Source organism: Mustela erminea, chromosome 3 (genome assembly GCF_009829155.1).
Source record: "Mustela erminea isolate mMusErm1 chromosome 3, mMusErm1.Pri, whole genome shotgun sequence".
NCBI lineage: Eukaryota > Metazoa > Chordata > Mammalia > Carnivora > Mustelidae > Mustela > Mustela erminea.
In genome coordinates, this window is record NC_045616.1 from 130,950,917 (window position 1) to 130,968,858 (window position 17,942).

At 42.9% G+C, this 17,942-nt stretch overlaps 1 protein-coding gene across 4 annotated transcripts in view; it reads right to left on the reverse strand.

Annotated features, from left to right (window-relative positions):
- GHR (growth hormone receptor) overlaps positions 1-17,942 on the reverse strand; it is a 258,372-nt gene that overhangs the window by 186,948 nt on the left and 53,482 nt on the right. Inside the window, exon 1 of one of the 4 annotated variants that reach the window (XM_032337497.1) lies at positions 6,109-7,569. The exons of the other annotated variants lie outside the window; for them this stretch is intronic. Within the exon in view, the coding sequence (XP_032193388.1) occupies positions 6,109-6,121 (13 nt within the window). The 5' untranslated portion in view covers positions 6,122-7,569. Of the gene's footprint in view, positions 1-6,108; positions 7,570-17,942 lie in introns of those variants that run through there. 4 annotated transcript variants of the gene reach the window in all.

Genomic DNA, 17,942 nt, shown 5'->3' on the forward strand with positions numbered 1-17,942 from the left:
GGCACGCTCTTGGTCAGAGTGCTGACCCAAACCCAGGTCTACCTGATTCCAAAGCCTGGACCCTTTCCACTGACCTAATGCCTCCTGCTTAGCTTCTCACTTGCTCCTTCTTGAACTTTTTATTTTATTTTTAAAAATTAATTATTTTTTTTTCCTGGCAGAAATCTTATCTTTTTAATAAAATGATTAACTCCACAAGTGCAAGGACAGTGTTACCGAATTCTTTCAAACAGGTAGGGCACAGGACTGCATCCTGGGTAGATGCTCAAGAAATGTTTTCGGAAGGCACGAAAGAATTTTTTAAAATTATGACTCGTAAAACCAAAAAGCCATAAACACTGAAGCCCTTGAAACTCACAGACTGTGGATGAAATTGCTCAAGTAATGACTTGTGTCTGGCTGCCATCCCTTTGGAGGAAGTACCTCCTTGCTGCTTTAATCAGTCTTGATTCATCAGTCCAAGGACTGGGCTTGAACAGAATTTCTCTTCAGCTCCAAGTAGAATTTCAGCATATTCTCCTGCTGGTCCTGTGCCAGTCCTGCTTTAACAGTCAACAACTCCCAGCACGCATGCTCAACAACCCTGAAGGCAAGGTGAGACTGGGAGGCACACAGGTGAAATGTGACTGTCCTTGAGAACTGGGAAACCACTTCCAACAGGCACATGTGACCCCACTGCGTGGTAGGCATTCGAAAACCTGGAGCAATTCTTAGCTGAAAGGGGCAGGGTTCACTAATGCCTCTTTTCACGTTTAAGATGAATAAAGACCCTCCTGAGATAATGAGATGTAGAATATAAGGTAAGAATTTTCTAAAAGACTCTTGGGGCGCCTGGGTGGCTCAGTGGGTTAAGCCTCTGCCTTCAGCTCAGGTCATGATCTCAGGGTCCGGGGATCGAGTCCCGCATGAGGCTCTCTGCTCAGCAGGGAGCCTGCTTCCTCTTCTCTTTCTCTCTCTGCCTGCCTCTCTGCCTGCTTGTAATCGCTCTCTGTCAAATAAATAAATAAAATCTTAAAAAAAAAAAAAAAGAATTTCCTAAAAGACTCTTAGAAAGGTGATAGGATTAAAGTCCTCAGCATCCTTGTCCTGGCCTGGAGAAGAACATCGTCAGCTCCTGCTGACGACCACGATATGGTGGGTCATTCGAGGGGTGTGAAGGAAGTGCAAAGCCAGCTAACATGGGATCCTTTCCTATACTCTTCTGCTTTTCCTCCTGGAAACTGCCCTGCCCAGCAAGACCTCTTCCCACTAAAAATCAATAACAAAATCTGGTCAAATAGACGAGGGCCCACAGTGAGACACAATCTGGTTTTATTCCTTCCCAGCCCAGATTAGTAACATCATCTACCCTGGGCCATGATAGGAACTACTGCGTTCTGAGTTCGTCTACGCCTTGCAGGAGAACTCAAAAAGACAATCCCACGTTCATTATGACTTGGTTTATATGAAGACCATGATGCTTAGCAGGACTATGGGCTGAAAGATGGGACAAACACATAATTCAGTTTCGTGGTGTGTCTAATCAGTACCGTGCATAAATTCAGTGGATACACTTGGTGTATCCCTACTGCTGTCCCAACGCTCTCCCTCTTATCTTCCCTCCTTTCCTTCTAAGCACAGAGAGGCCTGCTATTCTGAGTCCTAATAAATTTTCGGTTGGAACATTAATAACAGTTTCTGATATCTTCCCCCAGATACGCATAAGGCTCCCTGTTTTATTTCCTTTAGTTCTCTGAGAAAATGCCACCTTGTTAGAGAGGCATTCCCTGACGATCCCATATAAAATACCAACTTCTTTGTCCATCTGCTCCACCTGCCCTCTTACCCTATTTCGGTTTCCCTATAGCACTCATCTCTACGTGAGACCAGTCATATATTGGTTTATTGATGGTCTCCCCTCACTCAATGTAAACAATGACTTCGTTTTGTTCATTGTATAATCTCTACCATGTATAACAGTGATGAGCTCGTAACAGCCTCTCGGTATTTGTTAAACGCATTAAGTCTTCAAAGGGATTCTTCATTTCGCATCATTGCCAAAAGGTGACAGTGTAGTCTACCACGGTTTAGGTAAAAATATCACATCTCTTTCAACCGCCTCGCTCCTGAAAATCTGGAACAGACTGCATCTCCACCCCCTACCCCTGCCCTGGCAAAGAAGCATTACTTTAAGCGAATCATGTGCTTATTCTACTAGCACATTTCCTATTTTGACACTGTACCTGTTTTTGAATGAGATTATCCATGAGGTCCAAAAGAGGTCAAAGGCATTTCCTCAAGTCTTTTGACAACCTTTATACCACATTATAGGAAGAAGATTTCCTTTTATTGTTTGGGCACAGGGATAAAATTGGATCATGGCCTGAGAAAACTTGGATCCACACCTGACCTTGGAGAATTCTGTTTCTGAAACCCTGGTAAACACAAACTAAAGTTGGACAGAGCCTAGGGCACCACAACAAGCATGTAGCAAGAGTACACCTTGTCATCCAAACTTCTACATACCAGAACGGGTTGTACCTTTCTTTTGGGGATGTTCTCATATTCCAGTTGAACACTATGTAAATCCGATAATTTTCCCTTATGTCCTTTACGTCAGGAGTGGACCACATGCACAGAACATGAATACTACATATTCTCTATATAGCACAGTATATTCCTCCAGTTTGTGAAAGAAATTTGGATATAGAGATGGATAGCCTGTATCAGTGTGATGCCTTTGTTCCCATCACCTTAGTTTAGAACTGTAATCTGTGTGAAGATGATAATACCGCACGGAGGTGGGAAGAGAGATTGTGAGAATATCTGGTCTGACTCAAGGACAAATGAACTTTAAACCATAATTTCTTTCAAGTTCCAAATAATTTAGTAGACATAATTTATAAGCATGATAAGGCCAATTCATGGAAATCTACCATTCCCAACTGGTTGATACTGTGCAATCATGTGTTATAAAGAGAAAACAAATATAAATTTGGCGATCCTGAAGCAAAAGGTACATTGATGGTATCTTTAATTTTTTGAATTTGAAAATCATTTTTTAATTTCGTCTCTGGTTTCTCTTAACTCCTAAAACCTTGAAAATGGATGTAAGAGTATATTTTTAACATCTCGCTCATCAATAATTCTGTGCCTCTATTGTTCTATACTAATTATTGAAAAGTTCAGGCTAGTGTCTGAATCATGGAGGTTCATTATAATAATGTTGCAAACTATTTTCTGGACTTCAATGCCTTGTCCTGTAAACCATAAATGGACGTGAACTCTGAGGTTCCTCTCTATTTTATGAACCTCTAACTCCCACCAAGTTTTTGTATGAAATACCAGTGGACAAGCAACACTCAATGTTTTTAAGTCTGGATAAATACTTTAAGGGTGATATGGATGATCTGGGTGACAACCCACCCTTCTGGTTAGTTTGACAGCAATTAACACAAAGCATGGGAAAGTTGCTACAAATTAGGCTTAGTAATCACCCATTTGCCAAACACAGTCCTTACAGGATTTTTCTCTATTATCATTTTGTCACATAGCTTGCAGATAGGCTCAGTGAAAACCTTTCTATCTTTAGGGCCTTTTTGTCACATACACACACATATACTCACACACACTAAAACTCATGTTTACAAACGTGAACACATTTCCTAGCCTAGAGCGGTGGTTCTCAACTGGGAAGATCTCCCTAAGGTGGTATCTGGCAACATCTGGGACTTTTTTTGGTTGTCACAAGTTGCAGGGGGTTAGGGGGAGGGGGTGTTACTAGAAGCTAGTAGGTCAAGATAACGGACGCTGCTGAACATCCTACAGTGTGCAGGGCAGCCTCGCCATAAAGAATTATCTACCCAAAATGTCAACAGCAGTAAGACTGAGAAAGCCAGGTCTAGAGAGAGCAGCCTCAGACTGACGGAGGCCTGGCCAGGTCTTCATGAAGTACATAAGAATGGAATTCCCCAGGGTAATCCTTGTCTTTTCAACTCTCATAGACACTCTTCATATTCTTTTAGGGCTTCCTGAGTGTTTGAGGGAAGCTTAGATATTAATAAAGTGAGAGAAAAGTTAACTTAGTTGTAGGTAGAACTCAACTGGTTCTTGGATGTCCTTTTCTGGTCATGTTGTAAAATAAGTTGATGGCTGCCTCTTCTTTATAAAACATTATTGAACACTTTGATATGATTGGACCTACAAGAGCAACACTTTGTCTCATTTTAACCCACACCCTTGCAACTAGCCCCAGATTCACTGGAGTCAGAGCTGACTTACCACTGTCTTCTCTCTATAGTCTCCGTGATGGGAATCGAGCTTTTAAGCAGAGCGTGATGCCTGTCAGACACAAACAAGTGTGACCATTTTTTATGACCGAGTATCAACTCTCTGGCCCGGCCCCAGGAGAAGGGGCCAGTTCAGAAAACCAACTCAAGTAACTGAGCACATGCCTGTCAAACGCCAACACTTCTCAGTTCTTTCCCGTGTAAATTATTCTACCATGTATCCCGCACACCTGTGCCTTTTGCCACAGATGATGCTAAATTTAATCTCTTCTTAATGGTTTTAAGACATGGATGTCAGTTTTAACTGCTTTATGCAGACAGACAGAGACAGTGTTTCAAGCAAAGTGTTTCCTTCACTAACGTTCTTGTGGCCGGAGAAGGCCAGCTGGTCAGTAAGGCTATTTTAAGCTCCCTGCCTTTACAAAGTCACCAGAGAAAGAGCCTCAGCATTTTCTACAGAAATAGGAAGAACTCCTGAAGTTCTGAAATGCACTCTCTCATCCATGTGATATGCTGTGACTTCTCCAAAACTTAACTTGCAGAGATGGGCCAATGATTTTTAATCTGATTCTGATACTGACTAACACTTATCAATGCTGCCTGTGAGCTACACTCTGAATGGCTAAGTGCATTTCAGGCATTATTTCATTTCAACCTTGTAACAACCCTTAAGTAGGTCGGAGTATGTATCCATTCTACTCAGGGGGCTGAGGCAGAGGAATACTGAATAATTTGCCCAAAGGATGGAACCCAGATTCGAAACTAGGCAGTCTGAGCCCAGAGCTTTGTTTTAACCACAACCCCAGGGGCTGCAAAATGATAGCCCATGGGCTAAATGTGAACCATAATATAAATATTATGTAAGCCAAAGAAAACATAACTTCTGGGGCCATGTCTAAAGTCGGGTAGCTGCTGGGGCACCTGGCTGGCTTAGGCAGTCGTAGAGCATGAGACTTGGCCTCAGACTATGAGTTCAAGCCACACATTGGGGGTAAAGTTTACTTAAAAAAATAATAATAAAATAAAATCTTAAAGTTGGGCAGCTTGTGCCTGGCCCAGAGGCTCAGCCAAGGGAAAAAGGAAGGTTGATATTCAGCCCTCACTTGACTAGCCCAGCCATGGGTCCTGGTATGAAGAGGGGGGAGTTGCCATTTCCTAAGTTGGATGAAGAAGGCAGATGAGCTAGGGGCAGCTCTGGCCTCAACACTAACTGGATTATTCACACAAAGCTCCACATTTATGGCTTCTCAGGGAATGGAGGAGGAGTGAAGAAGGAAGAAAGGAAAGGAAGGAGAGAGCTGAAACTAGCATTCCTCTGTGGTAATCATTTCTCTAGATGGGACACACGCTTGCCTGGGGGCCCACTGGCTCACTGACACCTAATGTCACCGCCAAGACGCTATAGGCGTTCCGAGTTTGTAAGCTCTGCCCTCCACCACACTTCCGGCATTCTGGTTTACCATCCGCTCCCCTTTCCTTCTGAACAAGGCTCCAGTCACAGGGCTTCTGTTGTGTTGCCTGCTCTACAGAGCCACGTCAAAGTCCGGCTCTCCCGAGCTGGTGGGAATTCCCTCAGGTAACCAAGTAGGGTGACTTCTGTTTTTCTTTGCAGGATGAAATTCTTGGTTTTTTTTTTTAGGACACACTGTTCTCTTGAGGCTCTCTGCCAGACAGAAAACCAAACCAAATAAAAACACCCCCCACCCTCCACAAAGAACACAGAAAGGACTCTGTTGTGGGGAGCCAGGTGTGGGGCAAAGACTCATGCATTTGATACCTGCTCTCCTTAGAGCCCTTCCTCATCAACGTGAAGGGGAAAACCACCCCCACGAGTATTTACCTTTTGGAGGCATGACTTCTTCTCCTTACACCATAGCCGGTCTCACCCGGGCCTGGGGCATGTGGGCAGGGGATCAAGGAAAGCCACAGGGAATGGCGACTGGAAGATGGAAGCTAACTGCGGACTGAACAGGAGTCACCTGGAGGACGCCAGAGAGTTCCCCATCCAGCTAGCGCTCCGACATATGCTACACTCGTCTCTGCAAGCTGATGCCATCCAGCCGTTCCAAGTGGCCTCCCGGTGCCCTCACCAAAGGGACTGCTGGCTGGTCTACACAGACACCTGTTGCTAATATACAGCTAGAAGCCTTGGAATGCCATCACACCTCCCCACATTTGGCTGTGGACATCAAGCAGTCACCACTCCGCCCTGGCATGCACCTTGTTTGAGCATGGAAGCCAGATGGAAGTAATTCTATCTGTGGGATCTCTGTCTTGTACCAGGAGATTAGAGAAGGGCAGTAACCTTTATTCTATCAAATTCATTTGAAATGAGGAAAAGCAAGACCTAGGAGAGTTTAGACCAGAAATGTTTCATCGTATCAGAATGACCTCTTGAGACAAAGACTGCCAACGGCCTATTTAATAACATTTCTCCCCCACTGCTGTACCTACAGAATGTATTTTTATGGGAGCGGCAATGTGCCCAGCTTAAAACAAAATGAAACAAAACACACTGCACATTTTCAGGTTCCCTTGCAGAAAGGATGGCCTTGTGATGCTAACTTATGAGATGTTAAGTTGAAATCACCACACAGGACATCCAGGAAGAAAAAAGGATGTGGCTAGCTTGTCTGTTGATCATCTTTTGTCCCTCATCCTTCACCTTCCTCTTGCCTGAAAAGATGGTGCGTGGATCTCCCAATGGAAGCCATTTCACGCGTGCGAGGAAGAAGAAGGCAACAGAGTCAGGAAGAAGACACGCGTGGCATCTGCTGATAGAGACTATAATTCTAGAGCACGGAAACTCTGCAATTTACTTCATTTTTCTGAGTGTCAGCTTCCTAAAGCATATGACCTCCCTTGCAGGGTTTCTTCTGGGTGTTTAAATGAGATAATATATGTCAAATTGCCTCAGTCAACAAATCACTCCCTTGTCCCTTCCAATTAGATCTCCAAACTCAAGAGAAAGTTAAGCCAGACTGACGTATTACCCGCTGACACTTTCAAAGTCGGCTTCTGTGTGAAGTGGGTTTTTTTTTGGCATAGATATGAATGAGTAAACTCAGTAAGTTAAAGAGTCCCTTCAAGGTGAGCAGTAGGAATCCAAAGTAAGTAGCAGACTGGGCCTGGCCAGGCTGGAGCAGAGAGAACGTATGGCCCTTGCTCAGTTTAAAACCCAAGAACGTCTGAGAGAAAGCCACCATCATGAAGTATACCAAATCCCCTTACAGCCCAGGACATCCATTCCTCAAGGAAATTACGGCAAAATGAAAAAGTAAAAAGGGAAAGAAATCCACTATATGACCTGGGGTCTGAAGACCTTCTTACAAAGAGAAGGCCTGTCATTCCCTCCCCCAAACACAAGCATACACATTGTTTTCATACCTAAGTGCATGTAAGGCACCTGTGAACAAGGGACTTTTCTGGTGTTTTCCACTTTTTAAGAAAATTATGAATTTCCGCAATTTCGCTTTTCTAACCAATGGTTGTTTGGCACCATATAAATCTGGTAACTTCTTTCTCTTTCAAACAGCCATAAGCAAACTCTTACTGTGAAGGGCGAGAGAGTAAATATTTTAGGCTTTATGCTCTGTTGCAACTACTCATCTCTTACAATACTGGTAAGACATGAAGGAATGGATGTGGCTCGGTTCCAAAGAAGACCCATTTACAAAAACAGGTGGTCTCTAGCTTGGCGGCTACTGCTTTCAAGGACACTGAAATCATGCAAAATTAAACAAGAACCATTCAGTAACGGGTAAGACTCTCTCACCAATGATCATCACCATGAAACCAACCAGAGAGCTTGAAGGAAAGACCAACAGAGAGAAAGGAATGGAATGGGAGAGGCAGGCATTCCAACAGCACTGCAAACAGTGGCAACCATGCAAAGCCAAAGACTCCAGTGTTCCAAGGTTATTGCAAATTGTGATAAGGAAAAGCAGAGAGTGCAACCGAATGGCATCAAAAGGTGAAGATAAATATTCAAGAGAACCAAACAATCTGTGGACCACACGAAGGAATGAATGAATGGATGAGTGAATGGGAAACACCATTAAGAATTTTAGCCATTAGGGGGTGGGATTATGGACATTGGGGAGGGTATGTGCTTTGGTGAGTGCTGTGAAGTGTGTAAACCTGGTGATTCACAGACCTGTGCCCATGGGGATAAAAACATATGTTTATAAAAAATAAAAAATTAAAAAAAAAAAAAAGAATTTTAGCCATTCGCTCTCTAAGCACAGAAGAAGGACAAGAGGCAGATGCGAGGTGTGGGGTAGAGGCAGTAGCAGAACATAAGGCCCAAACAGGCGCCCTTCAAACGTGCAAGGCCCCCTTCCTCCCGGCCCCAACCCTGCTCAGTGCTTGGCTTTCTTCCCTCCTTACACGCACAGTGTTCATATCATGAAAATAACCGTGCGTGGGATGGAATGCTGAGAGAGGAGCAAAAGAATGCAAAGACAAAAATCAGAGGAGGCTCATCAGGCCTGGCACAGCTTTCAGGAAGGCTGGTCTTCTGGCTGTCCTATGATCACGGACCTTTGTTTCTACTCTTCTCCATGCCCTGAGCTCCCCTCTGCCTTCTTTCGTAAATAACAACTCAATGCCTGTCAAGTACGAGGGTTATGATCATGTTCCAAGCACATTATATACACGTATGTTGCTCTCTTGAGCCTCGTAACCCCGTGAGGTAGGACTTATTATTGTTCTCATTGAACAGAGGAGAAAACGGAAACACAGAGAGGTCAAGTTTTCATCTTCCCAGGGCGATACAGCTCAGAAGTGACATAACTGAGACTGGAACCCAGATGGTCCGGCTCAAGTCTACATTTTCAGCCCCCACTTTACCCTGAGTTCACAGTGTCCCTTCTCCACCTCCCGGAACCAGCCCTGACCGGGCAACCTCACACCCACCACTCCACGTTACCCTCCTGTGACTATTGGGATGTGTTTTTGTCTCTTCATTTTCTCAAGAAAGTAATTTAACACCACTTTCAGAGACAATTACCAATTTATAGAATGTAGAGAGAACAGAAAATCCTATCAAAGGATACCGTAGGGAAACAATCCGTAAAAGGCAGACAGGAGCAAACTCTCCAAACAGCTCAGTTTCTTCAACAAATAAATTGAAGATACTAAGAGGCACACACAGAGAGAGAGAGATTTGGAACCTACAGATTAAAAGGGACTTCAAGATTTACAACCAATTGTGTCATGTGAAAATTATCTGAAGCCTGATTCAAACTATGAAAAACAAATTATGACATTTGAGACAATGGTAATTTGAACACTGGGTGTATATTCAGGGATTTAAAAGTGCTTATCTTGTACTAAGCGAGGTGATGGCTATGTCTGTAACTAGATGAGGGAATCCCTTCCCTAGGCACATGTATAGTAAATCACCACAATGTACACTTCAAATATCTTACAATTTTATGTATCAATGACACCTCAGCAAAGCTGGGGAAAAAGAGAGAAACAGGTTCATCTGTTAGAGATTTATACCAAAATACTAATGCATAAAATTAAATGATATCTGGGATTTGCTCCCACATAATGCAGGAGGGGGAAAATGGCGGGGTGGGGGAAGGAGATGAAATGAGATGCCAACATAAGTTGCGAACAACGGAAGCTGGCTAACAGATATTTAAGGGTTCATTACACAATTCCGCCTACTCTTATAAACTTGAAAATTTTAGATAACGAGAGCTTTATAAAAGTTTGAAGGAAAGACCCACTAGGGCTTAAAATTAGACTTCCATCAAGGAGGAGATTCTGGATTTATTGGTGTTTCATCTAGATTTACTGGTATTTTCATCTATGCATCTGTATATGCATAGCTTTTTTTTTTCCCCTCTCAGTGGGGATTTTACAGTTTAGAGGAAGAGTTTAAGGGGAATGCAAGCAGGGGAGTAAACTGTTCTTATTCCTGAAAGCCTGGGAGATGCTGGGATAACCTGCAACTTAATTTCTTAATGAATGAATTTCTTGAATGGCACTAAGGGACTCTCACAGCAATGAAACTTAACTCTCTGCCACCCCCTGGCCAATACTTCCTCGTGCTGCTGACAAGCTCTGGGTAGGAAGTATGAGAAGAAAGAACATCACACCCAGAGGTCCCAGGATTGGAGAATGAAAAGGAAATACTGAGTGGAGGGGATTATGGGACAAGTGCACACACGACAGCGATCACACGGGGTCTTGTTCAAAGCACCAACCCGAGAGACCTAGGTTTCGATCCCAGCCCCACAACCAAATGGCTGCGCAATCTTAGATGATCATTCCACCACTGCGGTCCTTGACTGCTTTATTCGTAAACTGAAGAACTTGGACTAAAATTCTTAGGAAGATCCACAGTCTGAGAGAGGGGAAAAAAAAAAAAAAAAAAAAAAAAACTAACGATTTTGCTCTTGAAAGCCAGCCTGAAAACACTAGGCACCACACATTTACCTAGTTCTAGTCCAGTTGTGAGCTGCTCTGAAATGTCCCCACTGAGCCACAGAGCTCTGGCTTTTGGACAAAGAAACAAGGTAAAATCAGTGAAGTTTCGAAGAGACCATATTGGAGTAAAATGAAAAGTGAAAATTAATGTGCCCTACCCTGGGATCAGTGCTTCAGCGAAGAAGAGACATGAAGGATGAAAATGACCAGTGAAGAGTAAATGAGGTTTCTGGGTATCAACCACCCATGGGTGCCAACTGTCCTGAAGGCAATCTGTCCTTCAACAACAGCAACTTATGTTCTGCTGCACAAGGCACACCTGACCCTTAGGATCGTCACAGGCCAAATAATACAGGCTCAACTTCCAGAAACCAGGCCCCCACAACCCAGCGCATGGATTTCCACTTGACACCTCAAGCTCAGGCCCAGTTCCAGATCTGCCCCACAATGTCGAAGCATCCTTCACACCTTGGCCTTAACCTCTCGGCATGCCATCAGCCCTCCAGAAAGATCTGAAGCAAACAGTTGGTCCGGTTTGCTAAAAATGACCTTCCAAGAGAGAAAACATCATTGGAAATGCTGAAGAAGCTTGGCACATTGAATTAATGGACAATACTTTTGGCCTTAACTTGTAGGAACTGTTCACTAATCAAGAAGAATGAATTCTCTCCACTCAGAGAGCCTAATTATTTTTCTGCTTAGGCTTCCCCTTCCAACCTAAAATAGCTCTTCACAAAGCAGGTAAGTTTCTGACTGCATTGCCTCGACTGGTCTTGACAAGAGGAGAGATGAATCACAGGAAGAGCCTGGCACCATCTCAACTTGTAATAAGTCTTTACCAAGGGCTCAGTCATAGCTGCCCAGATCCTGGGAGCTCTTTCTTTCTTCCTTTATTTATTTAAAAAGAAGAGGGCCATTCACCAAGGATCAGTCCTACTTGACACCATTAGGAGAATCACTGGTAAATTAGCAGACAGAACTGTTGTCAAGACTGGATCTATGCACACAGTGAAGGCAAGCACGAACAGGACTGACCTGATCTTCAGGAAAGCTCATTGATGGCCCCCAAACTAATCTGTAGCAAGAAATGGAATCGTCAACATAATCTCCCACATAATGAAGGCAGAGAGAGCTAAATATCTCTGAGCATCACCTCCACGCAAGGTGCCTGAAAGTTCTTATTAGACAGCCTCTAAGTACTAAATTCACAGATGGAGTGTCCTGAATGTGACATGGGCATACTTTCTTCTACCCATTATTTTCTCTTCTCTTCTTTGCTTGTCTATAAAAGTAACAAGTGCCTTTGAGCAGTATCAGAACCTTATCAATGTAACCTCTTTTCCTCCTCAAATAAATCAGTAAGTAAGAAGTGGGAGATATGTCATTTAGGTCCACACCCATGAAACAATAAAATGTAGATGCTGGCAAAGTGCCTCAAGTAAGAGAGCAGAGATTCAGAAACACTGAGAAACACTCGGAAACACCAAGACATGGGAGCTTTCATCACTTGTCCAAAGGGGGTGCTAGGTCAGAAACTTAATTCCAACCATTTACAAGTTTGGCTCTCATGGCTGAGGACTACACAAGAATTCATGTATTTTTATAGCGCAAGTGAATACCTTCATTGCAGTTCATTATTCCACAAGAAATAATGATCAGAAATAAAAACCCAACATTTCAAGAAGACTCTCTATTAGACTTCTGAATTCTGACTGAGGACGTCATCTGCCTAAGGTTCAGTTTGCGATTGTATTTAAGGCAGTATGTTTTCTCTCTTGTCCTCCCACACCTGCTAGGCTATGCTTGAAGGTAGACAGAACTGACCTCCTCATTGCAGATTTACAGAAGACAGAGTGCTGGATGAATACTTAGGTTTTTAGGATTTGCCTGCTGGACACTGAGAGTTTCAGGTACATGCTTGATGGTGCCTGAGGAGTTCTAGACAGAACACAACATATGGCTCTTCCTTTTCCCCCTAACAAGTCTTGAATAATTAGAGTCACTTTCTCAATATTAGAACTTCAAACAGGGCTCCATTACATCTTGAACTATGTTCCTAGTACCCAGCAATGAAGATAATGAGAGCAGGGAGCAAGAACTTATGTGCAACCTCTGCCCTCCCCCTAAAAACGACCATCCCACCCCTTCCAGTCAGTCAGGAAATGGTTGTCAACTGTTCCAACAGGAAGAGAAGTGTTGTGTCAACCAGAGACCCTCAGGGTCTGGTGTTGGTGATGATGTTCCCTTTAGTGCCTGTGGTTCCTTTTGAGTTCCTAAAATAGTTCAGCAATAGGGTTGATGGAGGGTTTGGTCATGAGACACAGAATAAAGTACACGTTGCTCTATGGGACTTCTACTCTCAAGCATTTCCCCGGCTTGAGAACACCCATTCTCTGCTGCAGAGAACGATATTCCCAAGAAAGTTTAAGATTTACTTCCTGGGGGCACCTGGGTGGCTCAGTGGTTAAGCCTCTGCCTTCAGCTCAGGTCATGATCTCAGGGTCCTGGGATAGAGTCCTGCATAGGCTCTCTGCTCAGCAGGGAGTCTGCTTCTCCCCACCCCCTCTGCCTGCCTCTCTGCCTACATGTGATTTCTCTCTGTCAAATAAATAATATCTTTAAAAAAAGAGAAAAGATTCACTTCCTGTCTTCCAAGTGTTCAGTATTGGTCTCTAAAAAGGCTTCCCTGTGTTGACTATGTAAAACCATGTTAGCTGACTTCGAGATCACTAGACCCACAAAACCATGATGGAGGGTCTGCAGCATGACCACGATGTAGGCAAGATCAGGAAAATATATCCACCTGGCTGTATCTTACCCATATTATCAGAGTCTATCTTGGCCAACGCAAGCTGGAAGAAATAGTTCAAGCCTAATACATGTAGAGAATGTATATAAAATTGTTAAGTGGCTATGTGGATACAGAAGCAGTATTCCTAGAAATATTTCTTTTTGCTCTAAATTTATAAGCATTAATGGACTCTGAAAGTTTAGTTTCTTTTCTGCTACCACTGTATATGATCTGATCAGCAAGAAACAGAAAATGCATGATCCTTATGGGTTAGATTCCCTCCAATTGGAGACCATGGTCCTCTCAGAAAGTTATATTCAGTTCTGAAACTACGCATCTTGCATGCCCATGTAACTACAAAAAAATCTTTTTAGGCACGCAACCTTCTGTAGAAACAGCTTTCCTTTTTTATTTTTATTTTTTTTTATTCAAAGCCTGGAAGTGTTTAAGTATTTAGGCAGTTTTTTTTTTTTTTAAACAACTTGATAACCTGATAAAATTTTTAAAGTCTAGTATGAAAAGAACATTTCCCCTAATAGGGTATACCGAATTCCTCCTCCATTCTTAAGAAAAGCTGGCTTTCTTCTAAGTAACAGCTTTTGCTGAACACAGTGAGTACTCCGTCTCCCCATCTCCAGTGACCTGCTTGGCACCAAAACCTGTTTTCTACCTACAAAATCCCTAAAATTAGAAAACACCCTCAGATACTCATGGGAGAGGCAGACATAAGCCCTTTGAAAACACCATTTCCATTTTACTTTAAATGTACCGAATAATGGAGTTTCTATGCAGTAAGACGACTTCTTCCTGACAGCGTGGATTCTGACTTCCCCTTACACATTCCATTACTTTACTTGTGGTGATCTAAACTGCTTTTGACATTCTTTGATGCCTCCACCCTTTACATGCCTGTAGGCTTATCTGTGTTTTAAGTTAACTGTTGCCCATTGTTTGCCACAGTCCCATTGAACTCTCAAAATCTTTACCCAGACAGCACAGTTTTTGCTTCCCTTATCTTGAATTCAAATGCACACAAAAGTCACCCTTTCAGGATGGCCCATTTGTAAAAGCTCCCTCTTAGGAGTACCTTTAAGCTGTGATACTGAAGTGGGTCCCATAAAATAATAACATTCTAAATATATTTCTGCAAAGATTTTTTTCTAAATAAGCAGCAGCAGCAGCAAAAAGAAAATCTGGATTCTAACCAACATTAACAAGTGTGAGTTTGTGATTTAGCATTAATTTTGTTTGAAATCGCTCCTTCCTCTACATAGAAACAAAACCTCAAGCCAAGTAGAACCACAGCCTCTTCCACCTCCTGGGGTCGCCCCAACTACTTCTGCCTACAGCAGAAAGACTCAAGACGCCTTCCCATTCTCAAACCAACAACAGGAACAGACTCCAGCTAGAAGGAGACTCCGCTCCATCGATCCATTGCCATATGGCTTTAATCTAAATCATAAGTAGTTCTTTCCCCATATTTCACTTTACTTCTTACTTATTTCCACTATCCTTCGCTCTTCTCCATCCCAACCCTCACATTCCTCACCATTAGCGGCTCATTGCTTCCCCACCACCATCACTGCTTCCCCACCACCATCCCTGTCCGCATCTGCTAGCCTTATAAACTCAACTGGCCTTTTGCCTGATCATTAGGGTCACCATCTAGTAGCTTGAAAAGCTTCATGGGGGACCGTACAAATGCTCACAAAAAGGGATCCCTTTCTGCAGCTCTGACTTCTTCAAGTTGTTCACAGAAACAGTGCAAGGAAAAGCAGGACTTGCCGAACATGACGTAGACAAGAGGGGAAGTAGAGGAGAAAAAGGCGTCTGATTTTTCTTTTACTCCAGCGAGTCGTTCCTCTTCGATGAACCCTTAGTCGGCTTGCTGTTCAAGATCCCCATACCCCGTCATATCTAAAACTTCCTAATCTTTTGCCCTGAAAATGCTGCACGCATTCCAGTCTTCATGCCTTGGCATGACCCGCACCTGCTCTCAGGAATGCCCTCTCCCTCTGCCTGCTTAGTGACATCCGACCCACATGTCCTGTCTCAGCTCCAGCCCACCCCTTGGACAGCAGAACCCTCATCCACACCCCTGTCTCCTTGAGGGCATAGGGAATTCTCTGACTCTATTCACTTCGCACTTTTCCTGTTCTGCCTCGTAGAGTAGAAAATATATAGATAAAGTTCTAACGTGTTCTGGGAAAACAGCAAACAAGTACAGATCTAGGGCTAAACATTTCATATCCTCAAAAGAACTCTGTCACATGGCATCAGTATCTATATTTTAGAGAAAAGGAAAGGAAACCTCAGGAAATCTAAGTGACGAGCCCAGGACCATACCAGCCTCTGAAACCCAGGACTGTTTCATTTTGCTAATTGCCTCTACTGCTGTAGTGAAAGTAAATGCTTTAAAACCAGCCTACGTCTTGTCTGTGAGCACTTAAGGAATATTCAAAGAAGCTTACCATCAAAAGAGATCGCATTTCCCCAGTATACCACTATAGAGGAGGAGAGCCAAGAGGCAGAAGAAAGCAAGTGCGGGATTAAAATTTCTGCAGATAATCCACCAAGTGAATGATCCACGGGCATGATAATCCAGTGTTGGCTACATAGCCAGTTCCCAGAGGTCTCCTGCTGCATTTCACCATGTCAGAGCATAAACACCAGCATTTACTTCCACAGCCATTTCTGCTCATCCAGTGAACTTTGCTGGGCCTGGAATTAATCCTCGGTGGATGTTAGAAATATTATGACAACAGCTGGCACTGTCATTTGCGGTGTCCAAAATGGAATGTCCATTTTTTTTATTCCCCAAGGGAGATTTATGGGTTTCTTTTCAAGTACCAGGCTTACTTCAAAATTAAAATATTCACTTTCCCCTCAGCAGCTGGATTCTTCTGATTATTTAAAACAAAGAAACATGGCTTTCTGACAACATGCTGGCCCCTGCATTATATAGGCTGGGATATATTCATGTTTTACACCCAGAGAAATGTTTCCAAGAAACGTGTTTCCGATTGTGATTTTGGAATCTGTGCAAGGAAAAGGTATGATACAATGGACACCACCATGGTGCTTTTCAGAGGGATGGAGAGTAGTTTATATGAAAAAAAGAAAGAAAAAGAGAAGAAAAATGACTCAGTTTTCTGTTTGTTTTTCTTTCTGAAAATCAGTCATGGGAACTTTGGTGGAGAAAGACCAGGCAGGGTATCGGGGGCCAGGCTGAGGCTGAAACACTGTTCACTGGGGCAGCGACCTCTGTGGAACATGGGTCTCCTGACCACATCTTTTATTTTGCATCCACAGCCTGGGCACAGCAAAGGGGCATGTGCTAATGCAGGCCATCCCAGCTGTCACAACTGCAAATACAATCAAGTGAACTTGAAAACAGACCCCTGCCAAGATCATTCAGGTTTCTAGGCCCGGGTTATAATCCGTTTCTGCAATTTTGAAATAGACTGAGATCCTTCCACACCCCGGTACACACTATTCATAATGTCATTCATGTGGTGATCTCATTACTGGGATTAAATGTGGTGCTCGCTTCGGCAGCACATATACTGAGATTAAATGTGGTCTTAGGCAGCGCACAACCTAATCTTTCTGGAAGAAATAAGGTAGAAGCCACGGGAGATCATATAAACCATTTCAGGGCTTTAATAAGCAAGTATTGGATCTCTGGGAACATTTCAATAATCAGAACTTAGCCACACCATTCCACAAGCTCAGAAGTTCATTCCATGTTTCTCCTTCCAAGTTCTACTGGTCAGCTGCAAGTACTTGCCCAATTTCTGTACTTTTCCATGTGGGAGTATCTCTTACCAAAACGTCCTTGCTATATTTTTCTTTAGAATCTACTGTGACTGTTAGGTTTTTTTCTTTTCTTCCCTTCTTTAAAGAGAGAGAGAAAAAAAGGAGGGTGTTTAAATGAGATTTAGAGTTCAAAACTAAATAGAAGGGCATTCTGTCTAGCTGGGCATAACCAATGCTGGTTCTCACATGTTTATTTTATGGCTTTGTCCTACTTTAAAAGTCTTATTTAAAAGATGAATGGCCATGACTTCAGAATTTGGAGAGAAAAGCAAAATGCCTAAGCTCAGACAGCCAAATAAAACTCCAGTGATAATTCCTATCAATGTACAATGATCTCCAAAGCAACTCACTGCACAACAGAACAAATGAAAGAAGGCCACATGATGAGCCTTATCCATGCTTCTGTATGGTAACTCAGATGATTCTGTAGTTGCTGCTGCATGGCTAAAAATATGCTGCTCAATAAAACAGCAATCAAGACATAAAACAAGGGTGTGTGTTTAAGGGGTGCCTGATCTACAGACTTAGAAATTATGTAGTACAAGACATTATGGTCACTCATAATTTATATTTCTAATAGAAAAAAAAATAAATTCTTTATTTCAATCCCATATTCTACT